The sequence below is a fragment of the Lissotriton helveticus genome, chromosome 3_1, assembly GCF_964261635.1.
Source record: "Lissotriton helveticus chromosome 3_1, aLisHel1.1, whole genome shotgun sequence".
NCBI lineage: Eukaryota > Metazoa > Chordata > Amphibia > Caudata > Salamandridae > Lissotriton > Lissotriton helveticus.
The window spans coordinates 1,049,151,938-1,049,173,747 of record NC_136061.1 but is presented as its reverse complement, the minus strand read 5'-3'; the positions used below and the strand labels follow the sequence as shown (position 1 = coordinate 1,049,173,747).

At 45.6% G+C, this 21,810-nt stretch overlaps 1 protein-coding gene across 1 annotated transcript in view; it reads left to right on the top strand.

The window, feature by feature from the left end:
• BBS5 (Bardet-Biedl syndrome 5) overlaps positions 1 to 21,810 on the top strand; it is a 135,377-nt gene that overhangs the window by 61,435 nt on the left and 52,132 nt on the right. Inside the window, exon 8 of the mRNA XM_078681613.1 lies at positions 21,188 to 21,250. Coding sequence (XP_078537739.1) covers positions 21,188 to 21,250 — 63 coding nt within the window. The remainder of the gene's footprint in view (positions 1 to 21,187; positions 21,251 to 21,810) is intronic.

Here is a 21,810-nt window from a genome sequence, read left to right as displayed (position 1 = left end):
TATCTGTTCTGAACGTGAGGAATCTGTGGTTAGAAGTGTCCATCAGAATAACAAGTTACTTGCCTTCTGTAACTTCTTTCTGGTGGAGACTAATTACAGTTTCTTCACTGCCCTCCCATCCCCTGTACTGTGGAATGCCCTTTTTTGCCATCTAAATTGGTACACTGGTACTGACATTGGTTTTGTGCTCAGTGCCAGAGGGCACATAAATATTATAGTAGGAAAGTGATCATGGCTCTCAGAGGTGGCGCTTATATGCACCTTCACTTCATTCCTTCTGTGGTGAAACAAAACCTGGATGGAGCCACCTCTTACTGATTTCACTTCTCGCAAGAAGCATCAAATAAAATAAAATTTCCTTACAATGGGCTTGCTGAAGCAAGACCTCTTCAGTTATCGCAAAAAGAACAAGGATAGGACTTACCTCCATTATCTAAAAGAATTTGGAGTAAATAATTCTAATCTCAGTGCTCTAGATAGAGGTACGGCCTAGGGCATGACAGATATGTGGATGTCATTTGTCTGCAGCATCTCACATTTTCTGCATCGAGGCTCGGGGTGTTTTGTTGGTTTAGCCACGATCTGTAGGGGCAAATAAATTCTGTGTAAAATTGTGTGTAAACTAAAGACACGATTCTTCATTAATGCAGCAGATTTTACAGTGAAATAATAAGTGCTTAAAAATATTTGTCACACATCCTAAAACTCCAACTTAGACAAGTGTCTGCCCCACACTCTGTAAGGTGAGCTCATTTCTGCATCTACTATTTCACAGAGCCCCAAGTACCTTCTGGACATTTCTTTGTTCTTAGGAATTATGTTCTGTAAATCTGATTCCATCTCACGTGGATCACTTTTGGGTTGCAATCCAAGATGAAAATTGTATATACTTGAATTTGGAAAATGTCCACCGGTCTTCTCTATTATGAAGTTTCAAGATTGTAGTTCTGAACCCTTTAGGAGCTTGACCTATAGTTCTTACCACCCTTCGTGGTATACTAAGCTGGTCTTTCAAACACTCAGGAGTGCCAGGGGAGGATAAATGTATTATAGTGCTGAATAACTAAGGAATAACTAACATCAAACCACAATTTAGCAGATGCTTGCAGCACAGTGTGGGAAGTATTGGTGGTCCTCAGCTCTCAATTAACAGCTATGAAAGCAGTTGGGTGTCACTTTACCCACAGTGTTAATAAGGTAAGGGCCCTACAACAAGGAACAAGAATCACCAGATGTATTTATACATTCGAAGGTCATTGCAGCAAATGCAGACCACGTGGATGCTTCCGAGTTGTGATACTTGATCAGTCTAGTTACTGACTTTATTAGAGTAAGTGGCTAAGGAGAATGCCTACTTCTGCTTTGTACCGCTTTTGGCCGCCTTAAGTGTGGCAAGGTATGCTCAGACGTGAGTCCCTTGCTCACTTTGCCACTCGATTCAAGCAAGCCGGGCTGAAGACAGCTGGAATGCCAGAAACCGGTCCTCGGAAGCTTGTTTCCGGTCCAGGGAAGGCATGGCTTGGCAGTTCGGGCTGGACTGTTCCCATGAGGCACAGGGTCAGACTGATTTGCATATAGCCATGTCTGAACTGGGGTGGCAGAGTGGGCTAAAGAACTGTGATGGATCAAACCCAGATCTTTTGACTGGGTGTGAGTGTTTGATTGGTTTTGATGCTCCGTCCATCACCACCCCCTTTTGTACCGCTTTTGGCCGCCATAAGTGTGGCAGGGTATCCCTTGCTCACTTTGCCACTGGATTCAAGCAAGCCGGGCTGAAGACGGCTGGAATGCCAGAAACCGGTCCTCGGAAGCTTGTTTCCGGTCCAGGGAAGGCATGGCTTGGCAGTTCGGGCTGGACTGTTCCCATGAGGCACAGGGTCAGACTGATTTGCATATAGCCATGTCTGAACTGGGGTGGCAGAGTGGGCTAAAGAACGGTGATGGATCAAACCCAGATCTTTTGACTGGGTGTGAGTGTTTGATTGGTTCTGATGCTCCGTCCATCACCACCCTCTTTTGTACCGCTTTTGGCCGCCATAAGTGTGGCAGGGTATGCTCAGACGTGAGAAACTTGCTCACTTTGCCACTGGATTCAAGCAAGCCGGGCTGAAGATGGCTGGAATGCCAGAAACCTGTCCTCGGAAGCTTATTTCCGGTCCAGGGAAGGCATGGCTTTGCAGTTCGGGCTCGACTGTTCCCATGAGGCACAGGGTCAGACTGATTTGCATATGGCCAGCCATGTCTGAACTGGGGTGGCAGAGTGGGCTAAAGAACGGTGATGGATCAAACCCAGATCTTTTGACTGGGTGTGAGTGTTTGATTGGTTCTGATGCTCCGTCCATCACCACCCCCTTTTGTACTACTTCTGCTTTGAAGGCATGAGCCTTTTGAAAATGCATTCTTTCTTATAAGTGCTCCGTTTCCTGTAAGAAAAAGAAGCACAACAAGCTGCTTACTGGATTTTCCATAGCATAGTTTAACCTAGCCTGTCTACAGCATTGATTGGTCAGTTCTTCCAGGATTGTAGGACCACAGTGTGTGTTTACTATCAACCAGCAGTACACAACTTGTTCAAATGGCACTTTCTGCTGTTGCATGACAGTCTCTGCACCAGGAGGTCCTAGTGCTTGCCGTGAGGGTGCATTCAGGCACTGCACCCATGATTGGTTGGGCACCCTTTGTCTCCCTCTCAAGTGCCAGGTGGCCTTTCTGCCATCCTCCCAGATCAGTGTCTGGGGGTACGCATGAGATTTCATACAGTGTTTCAGAAGGCTTTCGCGCAGGTCCAGGTTACCTTTTTTTTATCATCAGGAAGATTTGTCCATATATTCCTAGGGATGCGTTAAAAACGGTGGTTACCGCATTAGCCATATCGAGGCTGGACTACGGAAATGCTTTGTTTACAGGGCTTCAGACGCAGCTCTTGCTCAGACTCCAGCGAATGCAAAACGTAGCAGCAAGGCTGATACTGGACATTCCCAAATACGAACCAATATCGTACCAACTGAAGGATCTCCATTGGCTGCCGTTGGGCAAGAAAATTATATTCAAGTCGCAATGTCTTGCATTTAAGGCATTACAGGGGAAAGGACCCCTCTATCTCAGAACACATCTTAGGAAATACTTACCTTCTAGAAATCTACGATCAGCACAGGCTCAACTATTGGTAGTTCCCAGGTACAGACAGCTACGCTGGGGGGGGTAGGAGCTTTGTCGTTGGTACGGCTAAGGTATGGAACTCCCTTCCCTTAGAGATTAAAAACAGCAACTCTCTGATGATGTTCAGAAAACAGCTGAAAACCTGGCTGTTTAAAAATTAACTAGGCATTCAGAATTGGATCTAGTTGGTACTCTAGTCCGCAGACTATTCCAGCGCCAAGACGCCTTCGGGCATTCGCTGCGCTTCATAAAATGTAAAATCAAATCAAATCATAAGCAAATTTGATTGATTTTAAAAACAAAGAAAAACAAATCAGCCAGAGCGCGGAAATCACAGATATAAGTTCACATCATCGCTGTACCCCCCAATCACGATTCCTTTAAAAAACCCTAGTAAAAGCTGTAATCCGGTCAATCGGGACCTTCCACAGCCACTTCCCCCACACTCTGCGATATTTCTTGACACGCCCCTTTGCTGTATACATGGCTTTCTCTTGGGTCGCACACCAGTCCACCCCTCTTCCCCACTTCTCCAGGGTGGAAAAATCAGGGCTTATCTAGGCCGCTGCAATGTCCCGCTTGGCCACCATCATAGCTGTTTTTTAAAACAACTTATCAGACTTGGACCCATTCAGCCCGTCAGTGATTCCCAGCAAGGAGTGCTGTGGGTCATGGGGAACATCCAAACCTAGAACCTCCTTAACTCTCCCTCAATGGAACCCCAGGACTGCTCCAAGCGGGAGCACGGCCAAACCATGTGGAGGAAGTTCGCCGGGACATGCTTGCTTCACGCGCATGACGCATCTGGGTGCAATCCCACTCGCTGCAGGCGCAGGGGGGTGAGGTACGCAACGTGTAGGTAGTATAACTGACTCAGCTTGAGTTTGGCAGAGACAGTAACTATTCTGGGGGCCATAAGGGCATTGCGCCAGTCCACGTTGTCAAGTGTGCCCACCCAATCCAACTTGTCTAGCGATGTGGGGGTGTTATTGACTAGAGTATGATAAATTCGGGAGACCTCCCCTACCCAAGTCGCCCATCAGCGTCTGAGCCTCAGTGGGGCGGTATTCAGGGAGCCTCGTGTCGCCTGTGATGTGTGTGAGGAGGGCATGTCTCAACTGCAGATATTTATAGTGTTGAGAGGAGTGGAAGGAGTAACAGGTTTGGAGCTCCCGGAAGGACAAAATCTGGCCTCTTGCCCACACGCCCCCTAAATGGGAGATACCTATAAGGTCCCATGGTTTAAAACCCCTCAACCCGCGGACTTCCCGAAGCCAGGCCCCGTGCCAAAGGGGGGTACACTGGATCAGCTTCCCCGACCACCCCGTGTGACGGAGCGAGGCCCGCCATGCCAACAGCACTGAGCGCGTCACCTCAGGAAGTCGGCTCGGAATAGGTTCCCCATATAGCATGGCTTGGACATCTGTTATCCCCAGTTCGCTCAGTTCAAGCCGATAGGCAGCGTCCGACCAGCCCCCACTAAACCAAATGTGTATCACTCGTAGGCGTACCGCCAGAAAATACAGATATACGTGTGTCATTCCCATGCCACCATCATAAGAGGGAATCTGAGAGACAGACAAAGCCACCCGGGCCTTGCAACCACTCCAGAGGAACTTAGGGATTAGACTGTCCAGTTCCTTGAACCAGACCTTGGAGTACCAGAAGAGGGTGTTCTGGAGGACGTAGAGAAACCTGGGAAGGATCATCATTTTAAACAAAGCTACACTCCCCAGGGGATTCGGAGGCAGCGCCCTCCATTTAAGGAGGTCCTCTTTAGCCTTCTTAAGCAAGGGGGCCACGTTGAGGGACCAGCCCAGTTCGGGAAGAAGGGAGATCCAGATCCCAGATACTTAACCCCTTCGACGCTCATGACGAGCTCAGCTCGTCATGGAGTTTCCATTGATTTCAATGGAAATTGGTAGTAAATCTTTCCAGGGCCTTAGCATCCAAGTGGTTAAAGGACAGCCTCCGGAGCGGTATGGTGGACTGCCACTCGAAGCACTCTCTAGAGAGATGCAGGGGGACTAGCACGGACTTTCCAGGGTTAAGCCGCAGCCCTGTGGCCCGCTCGAAGTCGTGCAAGATTCGGAGGCACTGTGGCCCGGAAGAGGCGGGGTCAGACAGGAAGTCAAGCACACCATCCGCGTACAGCAATCTCGTCCGTGTCCATATGCGGCCATTCCCATCCACGGAGGCGATCCTCAGCCCGCACCAGGGACGCCAAGGGTTCCATCACCATGGCGAATAGCAAGGGAGAAAGGGGTCATCCTTGCCTAGTGCCCCTGGCGATGGGAAAGGCATCCGACAGTACCCCGTTGACCTGGACTCGCACTCTTGGGCGGGAATAGATGACTCGGACCTGAGAACGAAATTGGGGCGCAAACCCCATCTCGGCCAATACGCCCTGTAGATACTTCCAGTCCACGAAATCCACGGCGTTTTCAAAATCTATAGACATGAGTGCCAAGTAAGGGGTGATCAGGTGCCGGTGTGCAAGGGCCAACTGCAATCTTCGGAGGCAATGGCGGGTCCCCCGCTGCGGCATGAATCCGCATTGATCTGGGTTCACCAATGAGGCCAAATAGGGTTTCAGCCACTGGGCCAGAATGGTGGCATAGAGTTTGATTTCGGTGTTAAGTAGGGATATGGGGTGGTACTCAGCACATAATCGGGAGGGAGGCTGGGATTTCGGGATAACCACAATGGTGGCGATGTCCGTTTCCGGCGGAAGCGATCCTTGATCTACAGCTTCTTCAAACAAGTTTGCTAGGTGGGGGACCAGAGTGCCTCAATAGGCAGCATAACATTCCTGCGGCAGGCCGTCCGGACCCGGGGTCTTACCCGGGCGGACCAGGTTGATCGCTTCCTCAATCTCTTTCAGGGAGATGGGGCGCTCTAGGTCCTTCTGGGCCGTCTGTTCCAGCGTAGGAAGGCGCACCCCGCCCCGGTCAAGGAGAGCAGCGATGGTCAGCCCGGGGGTCCGTGCCGTGTACAATTGCTGATAGTACGCAGCAAAAGTATTTGCCATTGCCATAGGAGCACGGTGCACCACTCCAGCTGTATCGACCACTTCCGGAATTATACGGTTCGCCCTGGGGTACGGGGCCAGCCTGTGCAGTATCGTCCCGTTCTCTTTCCCTCCAGTCATAGACTCTTGCCACCGAGGACAGCCAGAGGAGCTTGGCCGCATCCAAGGATAATTGCTTGATGTCGCCCCTAATAAGTGCCAATTGTCGAGCCTGGGAGGTGTCCTCTGATACGAATAAAAGCTGCTCTAATCGAAGCGCCTGCGCATCCTTGGCAGTAATTTCCTGCAGCTGCGCTTGCCTCTGGATTTTAAGCTGCTTCTTTGCAAAGCCCCTAACGGTTGCCTTCCCCACCTCCCACAGGGTACCCGGGGATACCACCGACCCCTCATTGGTGTCGAAGTATCGGTTAGGCTCCTTCCCAATCTTTCTTAAAATCCATAGTTTTTTTTGCTCACCATGCCATTCCAGTTTGGACCCAGCCATATGCAAATCAGTCTTGACCCTGCACCCAATGGGAACAGTCCAGCCCGAACTGCCAGGCCTGGACGCTTCAACTCCTTCGTCCTGCCGGCCAGATGAACCGGAGCGCCTCCCATTCGATGCTCCCTCCTCAACCTGGGTGGACTGTCGTGTGTGGCCCGGTCGAGTCCGATCGGGCCCGCCTCCGATCACGGCGCCTAGGGGAGCGGTTATGGGGAGGCTGAGGAGCCCAGTGAACGGACCGGCCTAGCCCGCCTCTTGCCTCTCCCCATCCATGGCACGGCCCTCGACCCGCAGAGGACCATCCTCCGTAGCCCCAGGTCTATGCCTCCGACGGATTGTCAAAGAACAGAGCCTTGTTCTCAAATATCACCCTCGGGCGAGCCGGGAAGAGGAGCCGATACTGAATATTAAGTGCCCTCAACTTTTGCTTGACCTCTCCAAAGGCCCTGAACCTAGCAGGTGTAATCCGGAAAGATCATTATGGTGCAGTTTTCATGTAAGAGCCGTTGTTGCTTGCGGGCTTCAGCTAGGATGGTGTCATGGTCTTTGAAATTAAGGACCCGCATTATAATCGGGCAAGAAGGAGCGCCCGGCATTGGCTTGGGGGCCAGGGACCGATGGGCCTGCTCAATCGCGAGCCGCGAGGAAAGGGCTCCCTCTGGGACCCACGATCTCAACCACCGCTCCAGGAAATCCACCACTCCACCCTGCTCCGCTCCCTCTGGAAAGCCCACCAGGCGGAGGTTGTTGCGTCTAGACCTGTTGTCCGCGTCCTCCGCCCGGCGGTGAAATTCCTGAGTATGCGACTGAAGACGCACCACCTGCCCCTTGAGTTGCTACACGTCGTCCTCCACCGAGGAGAGCCTAGATTCAGTCTATTTAATCCGGGCGTTTGCATTACGGAGGTCCTGCCTAATGAGTCATGTCCACCCTTACTTCGGCAATTTAGCCCTCCACCAAGGTCTGGGATGTATGGATTTCTTGGAGGATAGGGGCCAGTTCGGCGGATGGAGGAACTTCCTGCCCCCCCCACCACCTCCCCCAGTAGCCCCCCCCCCTGGGGGGGGTGAAGCGGTCCATTTTGGTCTGGGTGGCGGGGACCTTCGCGGATCTGTCCATTCTTCCCGTGCTCTGACCCCCGGGAGGACCAGGCTCCCAGTGACCCTCAGGCCGGGCCCCACTCCGGACCACGCCTAGTGCCCGCCTGACGAGTGATGGCTCCGGGGTGTTATGACAGAGGACCACTGGCGTGCACCTCTGTGCAGCGTCCGGTCCAGTCAGGTCAGATCGCCTCAGCCACAGGTCTTAGGTAGTGCGCCAGGAGTGCAGGTTACTTTTTAAAGCATTAAACAGATTAATTTTCATAAATCAATCATGTAAGGTGACCACTGAGTTTTTTTGGGATGGATATAGTACCCTATAGATAACTTTCTGATATTGAGACAACAGCTAGTCAGAGACCGTCAAGACTGAGGTGTCCCCTTTAACCTACTTTGCATGGAGGGCACTGACTTCAACCTGCCTTCCTCTGTTTTTTCTAATACAGTTAGGATACAAATGCCCAATTTGACGTCAGTTTCACTGTATTTGTGACGGTCTATGGTGCTATTAAGACTAATCTCTCCTAGGCCAGCCATACCCTTTCCAGAATGACCCAGGCTAGTTAATAGAGCGAGTTGATCTCCTTCAATCCCAGCATACATGGTGGCTTCGACTTCATAAGGAATGGCTCCTCCAGCTCTGATTACTCTACTTCCTCAGTGTATGTATGTGTCCACCATTTTTATAGCACTAATCTAGCCAATAGGCAGCAGAGAGCAGGAGTGGGTCAAAGGCAAAAATGTGGTTAATGACTGATTGTTAAGGTGGGTTCTAAGAGAGGAAGTGGATGGTTACGGACTCAAGTCCTAGATCCCAGGCTCTATAAACCCCTTATTGATTGATTGATGCATTACTTTTCTTTGAAACTGCTTACATGAAGTAGGATATCATGAAATAATTTGTTACAGAGCCTGCCCTGTAAGGAAAGCAAAAAGACACACAATTGATGGACGGAATTCAGAACAGTTCAAAACATTCACCCCCAGTCAAGAGATCTGGGTTAAATCCATCATTCTTTTGCTTACTATGCCACCCCAGTTTAGACCTGGCCATATGCAAATCAGTCTTGACCCTGTGCCTCATGGGAACAGTCCAGCCCGAACTGCCAAGCCAGGTCCTCCCTGGACCGGAAACAAGCATCCTAGGACCGGTTTCAGGGTTTCACTACTCTTTAGCCAGGATAGCTTGATTCCAGTGGCACAGTGAGCCCAGGACCCACGTCTGGGCATACCTGGCGCACTTAGGGCGTGAAAGCAAAAGTCACACAATTGATGGACGGAATGCAGAACAATTCACAACATTCACCCCCAGTCAAGAGATCAGGGTTAAATCCATCATTCTTTTGCTCACCATGCCACCCCAGTTTAGACCTGGCCTTATCAAATCAGTCTTGACCCTGTGATGCATTTGTCACCCCGAGTGGGACGGGTATGCTCAGACGTGAGTGCCGTGTTCTCCATGCCACTGGAGTCAAGCTATCCTGGCTGATGAGGGCTGAAAGCCCGAAACCGGTCATAGAATGCTTTCTTCCAGGCCAGGGAGGAACTGGCCTGGCAGTTCGGGCTGGACTGTTCCCATTGGGTGCAGAGTCAAGACTGATTTGCATATGGCTGGGTCCAAACTGGAATGGCATGGTGAGCAAAAAAAACGATGAATTTAGACCCAGATCTCTGTACTGGGGAGAATGTATGACATTCTTCTGCATTCTGTCCATCAATTGTTCTTTTTGCATCTGTAAGGAAAGTCAGCCTCTCTGACCAATGGTACCTTACAATTCTTTGACAGTTTACGCGAATAGTAGGCCCATCACCTCCTTGGGGCACAATGGTGTTTTGGTGACCTCTCTGACCACGATCCTCTTAGGAACTCATCATAAATTTTCAAACTCATTGTTGTACTCAGTCATGGATGATGTGGTGGATTTAAAATCACCCTCTGAGTAAGAATTCAGTCCAAGTTCTTACTCCTAGTTAGATATACAATTTGGCACTATTCTGTTTAGAAAGAATAATGCACTGATAGACATCTTCAACATTTTAGGATCAGTGCAAACAGAGTGCATTTGGATTAATCTGGTTTTAAGTGTAGTCCTGATTTGTACAAGTAGTTTGGGAAAGAGGTAGATAGATAGGTAGATCATTTCATTTCAGGTAATAAAAACCATAAAATATTGCGCAAATAAAAAAATTAAAAACATGTACTGCTATATTCTGAATCAGATTTTAACGATTTCCTTTGAGCATGACAGCAGTTAATTTTGAGCCCTGTTTGAGTAAAGTCATTGTGGAGCCTTACTTATGTTACAATCATCAGACTTTTTACGGTCAATAATCGTTCAGCTTTAAGATTACATTTTATAAAAGCAGCTATTATTTGTGGAGATTCCCCTTTCATACAGAATAGTAGAGCGTGCCGACATGATCTAATGCCATACATATTAAAAATATTTTCAATAAAATTGTTCTTTCTGTTCATAAGATTGGGCAGAAGGATACAATAGGAGTCAAACTTTCTTCATGTAGTAAGCAAAGTCTGCACTTTGTATTCAAAGGTTGTGGTTGCCATTTGGGGATTCTAGGGGTTGGCATAGAGCAAAACGTAGCTTATTTTTATAAAATGATCCACGTAGTGTCATGGAGTATTTCTGGGGGTGCAGCTCCCTGGAGTGTTAATCGTTATCCATGCATGCCTTCTTTTTCTGAACTCTTCTTTATCTTTGAGCCATGACCGCCTCCTTGTTTGCTGGTTAATTACTTTTTTTAAAGCGTTGTATGGGATTGCTATGTCCCATAGCTCTTTAGCTCTCAACGTTGTTTATGCTTTGGTATGGGTTCGGGCCCAATTGTTCTAATTTTGGAGCATGATGCTTTGAATTTCATTCCATATCAAAGCTTGTGATGTGTTTGCATCCAAGGATCTTACTAATGACATGTATTTGATCAATGCACCAGTTTGTGCTAAATTTTGATTAATCAGTCCGAATTCTAATCGAACCTGAGAGGGAGATGCACTTGGGGAAGCTGATATAGACTTCTGAAGACCTGATTTTGTGCTGAATTGAGGAAAGGCCCAAATTTACCCAGGAAAGCTTCAGTGCTGTAGCAAAGAGTTGAAATAAGCTTGGCTTGTATTGTGATTAGTAGTGGCTAAAAGGTCGGGCTTTACACTTTCCGGTGAATTTGCTGGAAAGCTGAGATTTGGGAAGCAATTCTTGGTTTTAGTACACTGATGTAACTGTGAGTGACTGCCGTTCTTGTAACCATACTCCAAGGTATTTGTATGACGTAGCTCGTAGAATTGGTTTCCCCCCAAGCTGCCTTTCATGTTTATTTTCCTACCAAAAATCATTACTCGTGTTTTTGCGTTATTAGCCATTTCAATCTCAGTACAATAGATATTAGGTGGTTAAGTAGTCTCTGTAGTCCCGTCCCAATTGAATTCATGAGATCAAGATTTTCTGCTTGTTATAGTGAGGCTACATTCCTGCTTTCCAGTTTTGGTGGTTAAGAATTTGTTGTCGCCAAATAAGCACTAAGATCCGCCAAAAACAGATGAAATAGTACAGGGGCCAAGACGCAGCCTTGCTTCAGACCTCTCTTTACGGCTATTTTTTCTGTCTAGATGGTGTTTTGACCGAGTTTGACCTAGGTCCAATTATTGAAGTATAGAAGTTGGATTGCACGCAATAATTTTGGCGGAATTTACCAACTGCACAGCTTTTTCCCTACTAAACTGCGGTTGACCTGGTCAAAGGCTTTTGAGAACCCCTCAAAGTATGTATATAATAATTGTTTCTTTGACACGCATTTGTCGACAATCATATTTAGAGCTACCAGATTATCTAAAGTACTAGCTTTTGGTTGAAAGCTAGTCTGATTATATACGATTACGTTTTTGCTTATCAGCCCATTCTTCGTGTTCTGTTAAGATAAGTTGTGCAAATATTTTGGAATCGGTGTCTATTAAGGCTATCATTCTATAGCTTTCTCTGGAACCATAAGGGCCCTTCTTATGAATTGGCTCTAGGATTGAGCCGTGCCAAGTGTCCAGATAGTTTCTGTGGTTAAGCAATAGTTGAATGAAGTTTGGAAGCGGCTGCTCCAGAAATTCCATTCTTTTTTTAACATGACCCCTGCAAGGCCATTTAAGCCGGGCACACAATTCCCCCCCTGCTTTTCTCAATTATTTTATGAAATAACACTATGTGTAAAGGCCAACGTTGTTTCACATGAAATATTCATTGAGTTTACTGGCCAATCATCTTTCGTGTCATAGAGGGCAGATATATGAGCTTTCCAAGCTTCTTCGGTGACATTGTTTCCCACTGGTCCCATGATGTGACTATCTGATTGGTTTATTAATGACCATAGTGACTTTGAGTTGGTTTTACAGGCTTGAACTATATCAATCCAGTCTTGCTCCGATTTCGCTCTCTTTGCTTCCCAGATTGCCTTTTTATAAGACTTCCGTAATTCTCTAAGCTTTATTTGGCCCTGTGGGTTTGACTGGAGATTAATATCTTTCCTTTCTCTGTCCAGGGTTCTTTGTTGTTGTCTGAGTAAGCTGGATTACCAGGTGTTGCGCTTATGCTGACGGTAAGTGGCTATAGAGCTATTTGGGGTTGCAAAAGCGGCCTTGAGTTCTTCTTGTAATTGGCTCAAGACCGAGATTGGGTTTTTAGGATCTCAGGTAAATGTTAAACCAGAATTTTACCAAGTCCATTCCATCTGACTTTTTTCCAGTTTGTGCCTGGCTCTTGGGTGCCGATGGATTTATAAGTTTGCCTCCTCCTGTTTTGATTTATGATGCTAAGGGTTTTTAGCGAATGGTCGCTTTCACACCTATCGCAAAGTTTGAAACATGAGATGTTATTAAAAAGTTTTAGGGATATGAAAGTATAGTTCAGAAACAAATTTGAAACAAATTTGTTTCTGAAATATATTTGATTTGTTGGTTTTCTATGTGGCGTTCATCGGAATGTCTCCTTGGGTGCGGCCATTTAATGCTCGAAGGCCCATGGCTTCCATTGTTTGAAATAATTCATGATCTGGTCTGTTGACTGAACCAAATTTGGAAATTAGGAATGGGATGCCCCAATATCTGTCTGTTCTCTTTAGGTTTCCTCTTCTTCCTTGGTGGTTAGCCATGTTTATGTTAAAATCGCCTGTAACTTTGCAGGGGATACCTTGATGGAAAATTCTACGGACAGAAGATAAGTCTGTATTATTTTTACATTTCTCCGTTTTTGTGTTCATTTGCATTATTTTTACATATCTCCATTTTTGGGTTCGGCAAAGAGGGAATAGGTCCGCCTCGTCCTCCTCCAGACAGTGACTGGAAATATGGTTGCAGAGTTGACAAGCACTGGCAAATGCCTATAGGTATGGTTTTAAAGGAATGCTGTATGGTAATGCGAAGCATTCAAAGTAGATGATATGTGAATGGGTATGTATTTGTGTAAAAGCAAAGAGCTTTAGAATAATATTGGTGCTGCAGGTTAAAAGGCCAGGTGACAGTTGCACAGCCAGGCCAAACCTAAACAACTATGTAGGTTAATGACTGCCCTCCTCCAATCTGTTCTGCTGTTGGAGGAACCCCCCCATTAAATTATTTAGTTTTCTAGACACTTTACTCACATTACAGTGTCATCTGAGTGCCCCTAAAAGTTCAATCTCAGGCATTTAGAAAAAGATACATAATGATCACAGATGTGTGGATGGCAAGCACTTTTTTGTGTGGAACCATACAACTTCTGCTCAATCAAAACGTGCAATCCTGTTTTTCAACATGTGGACGAAGCCAAAGTCCCTCTCCTGGTGATTCTAGCACAATTTTCTGGGGACAGCTGTGCTGTCAAGCCATACCATAAAATATCACCGAACTAACTGAGGTACCGTTCTCTCGGGAATTCAACCTTAAAATGCTGAAGGAAATGTTGCAGTTCTAGAATCCCTATGGAGCTCTGGGTAGCCACACTTCATTGCTCGTCTTCTGGAGGTAAGATAAACTTATGTGTTTATATTTTGCTAGTCCCTTGATCACCTAAATAAATTTGGATGTAGGCTTAAACAAGTATCTTTAATATTACACAGAAAACTTTGTGCAGCGTCTAAAAATGCTGCTGTAGATACTAGGGATTAGCAAATAAAGATTGCATACTGGTTTGTGAAGTATAAAAGGCGATTCCTTTATCAATAAATCTTTTCCCAATGCCTTTCTAAAGTTCAGGCGTTTTGCAATCGGTGACTTTGTAAGCAGGTATTAATCCCTCTTTGCCGCTTTTTAGGTCTCGCTGGCGTTGCAGCGCGAAGCGCTGCCGCCAACGAGACTCATAGCCGCCTTCCTCCCTGCCAAGGGAGTCAGAGCTGTGAGCGAGCCGATACAGACCTGGGCACGAGCCGACCCGGGTCTGTGAACGCGCTTCACATTGAACAGCTTGTGCGGTTAATTAGGTCTCGCTAGAGACCGTGGACGCGCACCTACAGGCACACACATGCACACACGCACACAGGCACCCCACACACACACGCACACACACGCACACACACCCACACACACACACACACATCCCCTCCCTCTCACACACCCCCACACTCACCGGGCTCTTTGCGTGTCCTCACAGCAGGCAGACTCGGAGGTCGGCATGTCTTCTCCGGCAATCTTCAGCGTGCGCCGATGTGCACGCTCACGGCACTGCATCTCGTGCACTCTTACCGCGCTGTTTCGCGCCCGGCGTTCCTCATTCAGCTTGTTTTTTTTCTCCTCAGCTTCTAGCTGGTTGGCTACGTAGTAGGCGCACGTGCATTGCGATGCCGCTTTTCATACTCGCGCTCTTCAAAATGGCGGCCGCTGTCTCCGAGGGTAAGATCACCGAGCTGCGCGTCATCGACCTAAAGTCCGAGCTAAAGCGTCGTGGGCTGGATATCACGGGAGTCAAGACCGTACTCATTTCTCGCCTTAAACAGGTGAGGCACTGTTACAGTCCTTATGCCATTCTACAAAGGGTGAGGCCGCGCGTTCACCTCGAATAGCGGTACCATATGGGTTTTTGTAAGAGTTGCATGCTACGTGTTACTTCGTGATGCGTTCTGTGCCTGAGGCGGCTATAGTCCGGATTTCCATTTGAGTTCGGTTGGTTCTTGCAGTTTTGTTGCAGCCCTCTCACCCTCATGGTCTCTCGGGCATGACCGCCTCCGCGTGTGATGGCGCTGATCCTCTAGGGCAACCTCGAATCTCGATCCACCGGCCGCCATGTTGTGTGCGTAGACTTTATAGACGGAGGCGGTGCCCGCTGCCTAATCATGGCTGGGACCGTGGTATCTAGATTTTTCAGGGGCAGGTTCCCATTGACCTAACCGTGTGCAATGCGTTTGATGCTGGTGCGGTGCAATGGACTACCTCTCAGAGACGCTGCCGGGTTCCCTTGAGGCAGGCGCTACGGGACAGTGACTTTCTTGAATACATAAGGCGGTCGAATAGCAACGGTAGTCTTAAAGAACCCTAGATTTACGACTACGCTGACCCAGCCCTATTATCTGGTGGGCCCGCTCTTTCTCCTTCCTTGTCTCCCTTCCCTCCTGCCAATCCCCTCCATTGGTGTTCGGGCTCTGCTTCCCGGAAGTGGCCTCCACTGAGACTCCCGGTCCAGCCACTATCCCCCTCCACCCTGGGGATTGGGGGCCGAACCAAGGGGCATTCAAAACGCAGCTTTTAAATTAGTTTCCCCCGGATTGAGAATGAGATGGTGCCTGGGATTTGATTTGATTCGTTTTTGTAGTCTACAACTAAAGCGCCATTGCTACTCTACATTTGTAGCCATATAACTGCGACCTGAGTATGTGTATCTGAGACTGGTTCTAAAAAGGGTGTTGAAGGGCTCCACTTGCAACTCTTTTGTTTGCTTACAGTGAGCATGATGTGGGTAATGTTAGTACTTCGGAACGGGGTTAGGTGCGACGCTAATTGAGCAGGGTGGTTCTCCAGCGAGGCTGCAGCAGGGCCTACTACGAGAGGAAACTGTGGTGGCATGATCTCAGTTTTGAGAGAATACATTCATCAGGTTAGCGAGAAATACTATTATTCATAGTTTGGACAGGCAGCAGCCGTGTATGTGCAAGGTAAACGTAATGTCAAACATTGACGTGACATGCCATACTAAACGTCAATACAGCATGCCGTAACTTCATTCTGCAAGACACTGTGTGCCACATAATCTCTAATGAAACACCGCATCCCTCCTAAACTTGGAGTAAGGTCAGATAACATAACAGCTTCACAGAATTTTAAAGCAAGCCTTTTACTTAAAACTCTTTACACACACTGGACTTTTTATTTTATGAATCCATTATTAATACGACGCGTTTATTGTTTTTACAACATATCCTAATGTCAGAGGCCATCTGCGGGCCAGTTCTTCTAAGTAGGGAATTCCACCGCCCCTTGTAAACGCCAGAAATAACTTGTAGTCGGATACCTTATTGAAGCGTAAGGTAACGGGAAAATGTGACACGCTACATAATATTCTGAACTTCAAAACCGGTTGCATTCTAGATCTCCTATTTCATCTAAATCTGAGCGACATTAAACTGATAATTAAGTAATATCTTTTCCATTACCGCAAGCTGATACTAAGTTTCAAGTATTACAATGTTGAGATGATACAGTCTTGTTAGATCAGACAGACATAGGGTTTCAGGTATCTTTGGAGGCCATAGCCTGTTACAACGAAATGAACACTATCCAAATTATTGGGTCTAAAACTAAGGGCATTGTTTTGGTTTACCAGTAAACTAAAACCGCTAATTTGTTTTCAAACTGTAGAGGGATACTTTCTACAAAGTTTTAGGGGTTCGGGTGGAATAGAGGTCGATTAAAGAATCTGAACTGTCCAGTCGCAACCTGCTCCCGCACAGGTAATTGATTATATATTAATGCCAACAGTGACTTTCACTGAAATCGCCTTCACTCCTGGCTTGGAAATTAAATTCATTAGACAGCAATTAGTACTAAACGTTTTTTTTTGTGCTATATTAAAACGGGCAACCGATGGTACACTATCCATGGCAGCTTTTTATATTCGAGAAATCGTAATCGAACTACTGCTCCCGCAACTCCCATAGACAACTTGGCGCATGACATTTGGGGGAACACATTTCCCTCCTAAACACTTGGCAAGCATTTTGGTGAAGCAAGCTAAAACCATACCCGCAGATTTGAACATTAAGAATCTGTGATTGGTAGTTACTTTGTGCGACTCCCCCGAAATAACTACTTGGTTTAAAATAATCATTAGCAAGGGAACTGAAATTGCAATTTATACGACTATTTCTGAACGATACCCTTGAAAGCCTATTGGTACACCAGATTATGCAGCTCATCTCCATAATCATTATGCAAAGATATGTATTTGTACGAAACTGCAGACACTAAAGACATTTTAGCTGTGCCTGGCTTTTAAAACTTTTAAAATCATAACCTGTGGAGACGCTGTCGAGTTTTGAATCAACCCGATTACCGGCTCAGTTATTTAGGTTTATGAATGCGGCGGTCAAGGAACTGAACGACGTGCAGACAGCTGCAATAGCCTAAGAGAAAATCAAAATCCACAATATCATTTTTACATGATCTTCCTTGAAGACAAGCGTATTAAGTGACGATAGTAATGTTTTATATTTGATTGAATTTTAATTATGTATCTTGCAGTTTGGAGTGGACGAGATGTGTAATGATTTTAAATGGTAAAATAAAATTTATATCTTTTAATGGTAATGGAAGCTTGATTAAACGTGAACACCGCTAGTAATTCAGTTATTTACGAGCCACATACATGTTTGTTCTGTTGGGCCCGAAACATAAGTTACAGATGTGACTCGCTTGTTGTCTTCTTTGCAAGCTGCGCCATCTTCCTTTCGTTCAGAGTACACTGGGGATATCACCTGCTACAAAGAGCAAACAGATTTATCCTGTGGTTTGAGATGTACTCCCCAACGTTATGGGGCTCATCATAGTGCTGACTATTCCTAGGCATTGAGGTGATGAGGAGGAATTTTCTTTTTTGGTGGACTTTTAAATGTGACGGTAATGTGCTGAACAGTGCACATGTAATATTAGTTGCTGGTTGTATTATATATAGAGCAACTTAAAAGCAAAAAGTAGCAGTTGGAATGTGCACTTTGCCCAAAGGCATGGATTCACTAACTGTAAGAGCCAGTGTGCTAGTGTACGAGTTGCTGAATAGTCGGACTTTTAATATCGTGATTCATGAGTTCCTATTGCTTTCTCTGCTTCTAGTTGCCTCATTTGTTGATCAAGTTGGTTGTGGCGTCATATGCTACCCCCCCCCCTCCCAGATGTCTCATATTGGTTGCTGCCTGGTGCACATGGTTTGTGTTAATGGATAAGCCAAATGATTGTCCATTGATCCACGTGTGTCCTGAACCCCCATTGGATGCCAGTTTACACTGCTAGCGCGTGTTTGTTTGCAAGAGTATAATCTGCTGACAATCTATAGTATTGGGTTGTAGCTGAAATGACCAGAGACCAGAACAGCAAAGTAGACTTGTTTAGAATGTATTAACTTTAAATCCAGATGCTAGAACCCATGGCTAGGGACGAGCTACTCAGACGAAGGGACAGTACAGCTGACCCTCAACTGGCAACCAGAGTTCCAAAAGACTCGGAACCTCCAATGATGCATATAGATTTTAATGCTTGCTTTAAGGAAATGGAGGGACATGCAACATACCCACATACACCATCACCCCCACCAATAAAGAACAAGCATTTGCAATGCAATCGGTCTCGCATTTACGTGAGTTTGAGCAATTTTTTATTGTAAATGACATTGCCTTTTATTTATGTTTTGGTTTTTGAAACACAAATAAAAGCCATTGTCATTTACAATGCCAATAGGTCAAACTCGTGAAAATGCGAGACCTATTGCATTGCAAATGCTTGTTCTTTATTTTCCCTGCTGTGTTTAGGGCTACTTCTGGCCATTTTGCAGTAAACGGAAGGAAGAAGAAGCAAACCAGTGTGTGAAATGGCACTACAGAAGTGCATGTGCTCATTGTCCCAGTGTGCTAGTTTATTTCTGATAAGTGCCAATACTTCCAGTTAAAAGCACTGCAGCTCAGCTGAAGTGCTGGCCCTGTCTCATCCAAACTGAAGAAGTACAGGTACTCAATACCTGCCCATTTAAAGCACTGTCATAAACTATTTTCACTGTCTGCCATCCCTGAGTTGCCTCTTTATTTTTATTGCACATGGTAAGGCTTAGCTGCTGAATCCATACACCGGGGCATGTCACGTGTACCTCAGGTTTCCTGTTCTGTGCTTTTAGTTAACAAGTTAGTCTGGAAGTCGTGGCCTTGTTTCAGTTGTTTTGAACCAAGTGGACTAACACAGATGAAACAATGATTTGTAAACGAGAAACTGTAGACTGAAAAAAAGTTGTGTCCCCAGTGGCATGAGGGTCAACTGATAAACTACGGCCGGGCCTCACGTTCAGTTTTTGTGTTGGTGCGGCTAGGATATTTGGGCGGGAGCTCTGGGTAAAAACGTATTGAAGCTAAAACTTGACTCAAGGCAAAGGAAGCTGCTCCACTGGCAGATTCCTGAAGCAGTTTTATTTGGCTGGTTCTTCAGTTTTAGGTTTCTTGTCTTTTTTTGTAACGCGTACTATGAACTTCTTGCCGCAGTACATTAAAGTGTAATAACTAGGACTTTAAGTGGGATTAAAAAACTGGGGTGTCTCTCAAAGGGGCGTGGCCAATGTAATTAAGGGCATGGCTTAAAACACCTAAGCTAAAAATCTGTGCTTAGCATAGTGTGCCACCCGGCTTGTACTTTGCATTTTCTGTCATTGCATCCATATATATAATACAAGTAACATCATACCTATAACAAGTCAGGACTATTGGCTTTTTCACTGGCTGTTGGTTGCATAAGATAAATAAGCAGCAACTATGAACTATGGTTTGTATAAAATATTGAAAAAGCTACCACTTGAAGCCCTGGTGACCCCACGACAATGTTGCTGCTCCTGAGTTTCAAAAAGAGAAGGGAAATCCAGAGAGAAAATGACTCTTTAAAGGATTTCCCTTCACCTATAACGCTCACCTGGCATGACGTCATGCCGTAACTTCTCCACTAGTGAGAAGTGAACAGTGTGAGCAGCACACAATGATGTGCCTGCTGTCACTGGCAGTCCGGAAAAAATGGACTGCCTGTGCCAGGGCACAAAACAGAGCCTGATAGAGACCTGTTTCGAAGCCCCCTTTAAAAAACTGCCAGTGCTCAGACCCGGTGAGACCCGGCCCACTTACATCCCTGATAATAACCTCTTTGCTCCAAAAGCCTTAAGATCTACATCATAAGTGAGGGTCGGTGGAGCCCCAAAATTGCCGAATTGCACTACATGTAAATTTGGATACTTTATTAAAGTAAGCTGCTTTGATTTATTGCACAGTTTGTGAAGATGTAAGGATTTTTGATTACTTTGGTCCTTTTAAATGATTGCACAGTTCATGTCCTAATGACATACAATCAACCAAGACCAGTTCATCTCGGAGATGGCCCATAAAAGAGCGCAAGGAAGAAATGAATAACTGTTACAGTCCAGTGTTCAAAAATAAAAAGCAACGTACATTTAATATTAGCTATGACAGTATGCAGAAATCAACTATTGGCTTATCATACAAAAATCAAATAAGTGCCGATATTAGGCACAGCAGACAACATATGTTTAGTAATTAAGTTGAGATTTATTACCACATGAGCCTGAACACTACCTCTACCTCCACCTTGCTGCAGAGAAGTTATCTGTTACGTTGTCGTTCATAACATGTTATCCCCTATTCTGAAGGGCGTAAATCAGAATGATTAGCAGTTTTCACACCTGGTCAATAGCGAACCCCGTGCTCTCAGCATTTACTGGGTGAACATTTTATTTTTTCCGGCATTGCGCTCAACCAGGAATGAGGGTGTTAGTATCACCTCGGTGGTCAGGAATCTACTTAATAACATCTTCGCGAAAACATAACGGTGTCACATCTTTTATAGATAGGATAACTATGAGCTGTTTAGCAACTGTAACCTTGGCATTGAATTTGTTCATACCTAATCTGCATCTCAGATAATAAAAATAGGCGGCCCCTTCACATCACTGAGACCGCTGGCAGGCGCGCCTCTCAAAAGAGAAACCTACACCACCACGGCGGGCCGTTCACCAGAGTGTCAATTACCCTATTACCTACTCTGTTTTCAGTTGTTCATAATGTGCAGTGTGCAAATAGTGTTGATTGGACAAAATGTTTTATTTATGAAAAACATACTAGTTATTTATACAAGTTAGAAAACATCCCCTGTGGTATTTAAATGTTTAACACAGCTCTTTTTCTTTTCTTCACTAGCGTTCAATAAAGATAAGAGATTCAAAGTTTGGTTTGGCATTAGTTATAGAAAGTTCGCAGCAGGTAAGTTAAAATAATTGTTTTGTGTTTTTTTAAATTAGATAAACATACGGTATAGTAAAAAAGAAAGTGATTGGTTAGAAATAATCTTTCTAAACACATGAAAAAAAATGTATTATTGTACTAAGTAATCCAGCTTGAAATAGAAAAACCATAATACTGTTAAAAAGGTTAGGATTACATAGGAACAATTGAAATTGAAAAAATAAAATCGTTTAAAAATAAAGATTCAGAAATAATACACCAATGACTACTGAATCAATATTAGAGTTACTTCTTTGTAAACTCAGCTAGAAGTTTTAAGACTATTTTAAAAAAATCACTACCTTGTTGGTCTCTACAAAACCGGAGTCTGATTAACATCATTGATGTTTGCATCTTCCAATCAGAAAACTGACAGCTAGCCAGCCTCGGTGAGAACTGTTTAATCAGCTAGTTGTTTGTATCCATTCTAATTTTTTTATAATTCAGCGAAAGCATACACAAATATTTTCTTTGCCCACTCCCCCAACCCCTCATTTCAGTGCCTAGAGATGGCAGGCGTAGTATAGAGGAGATGGGGG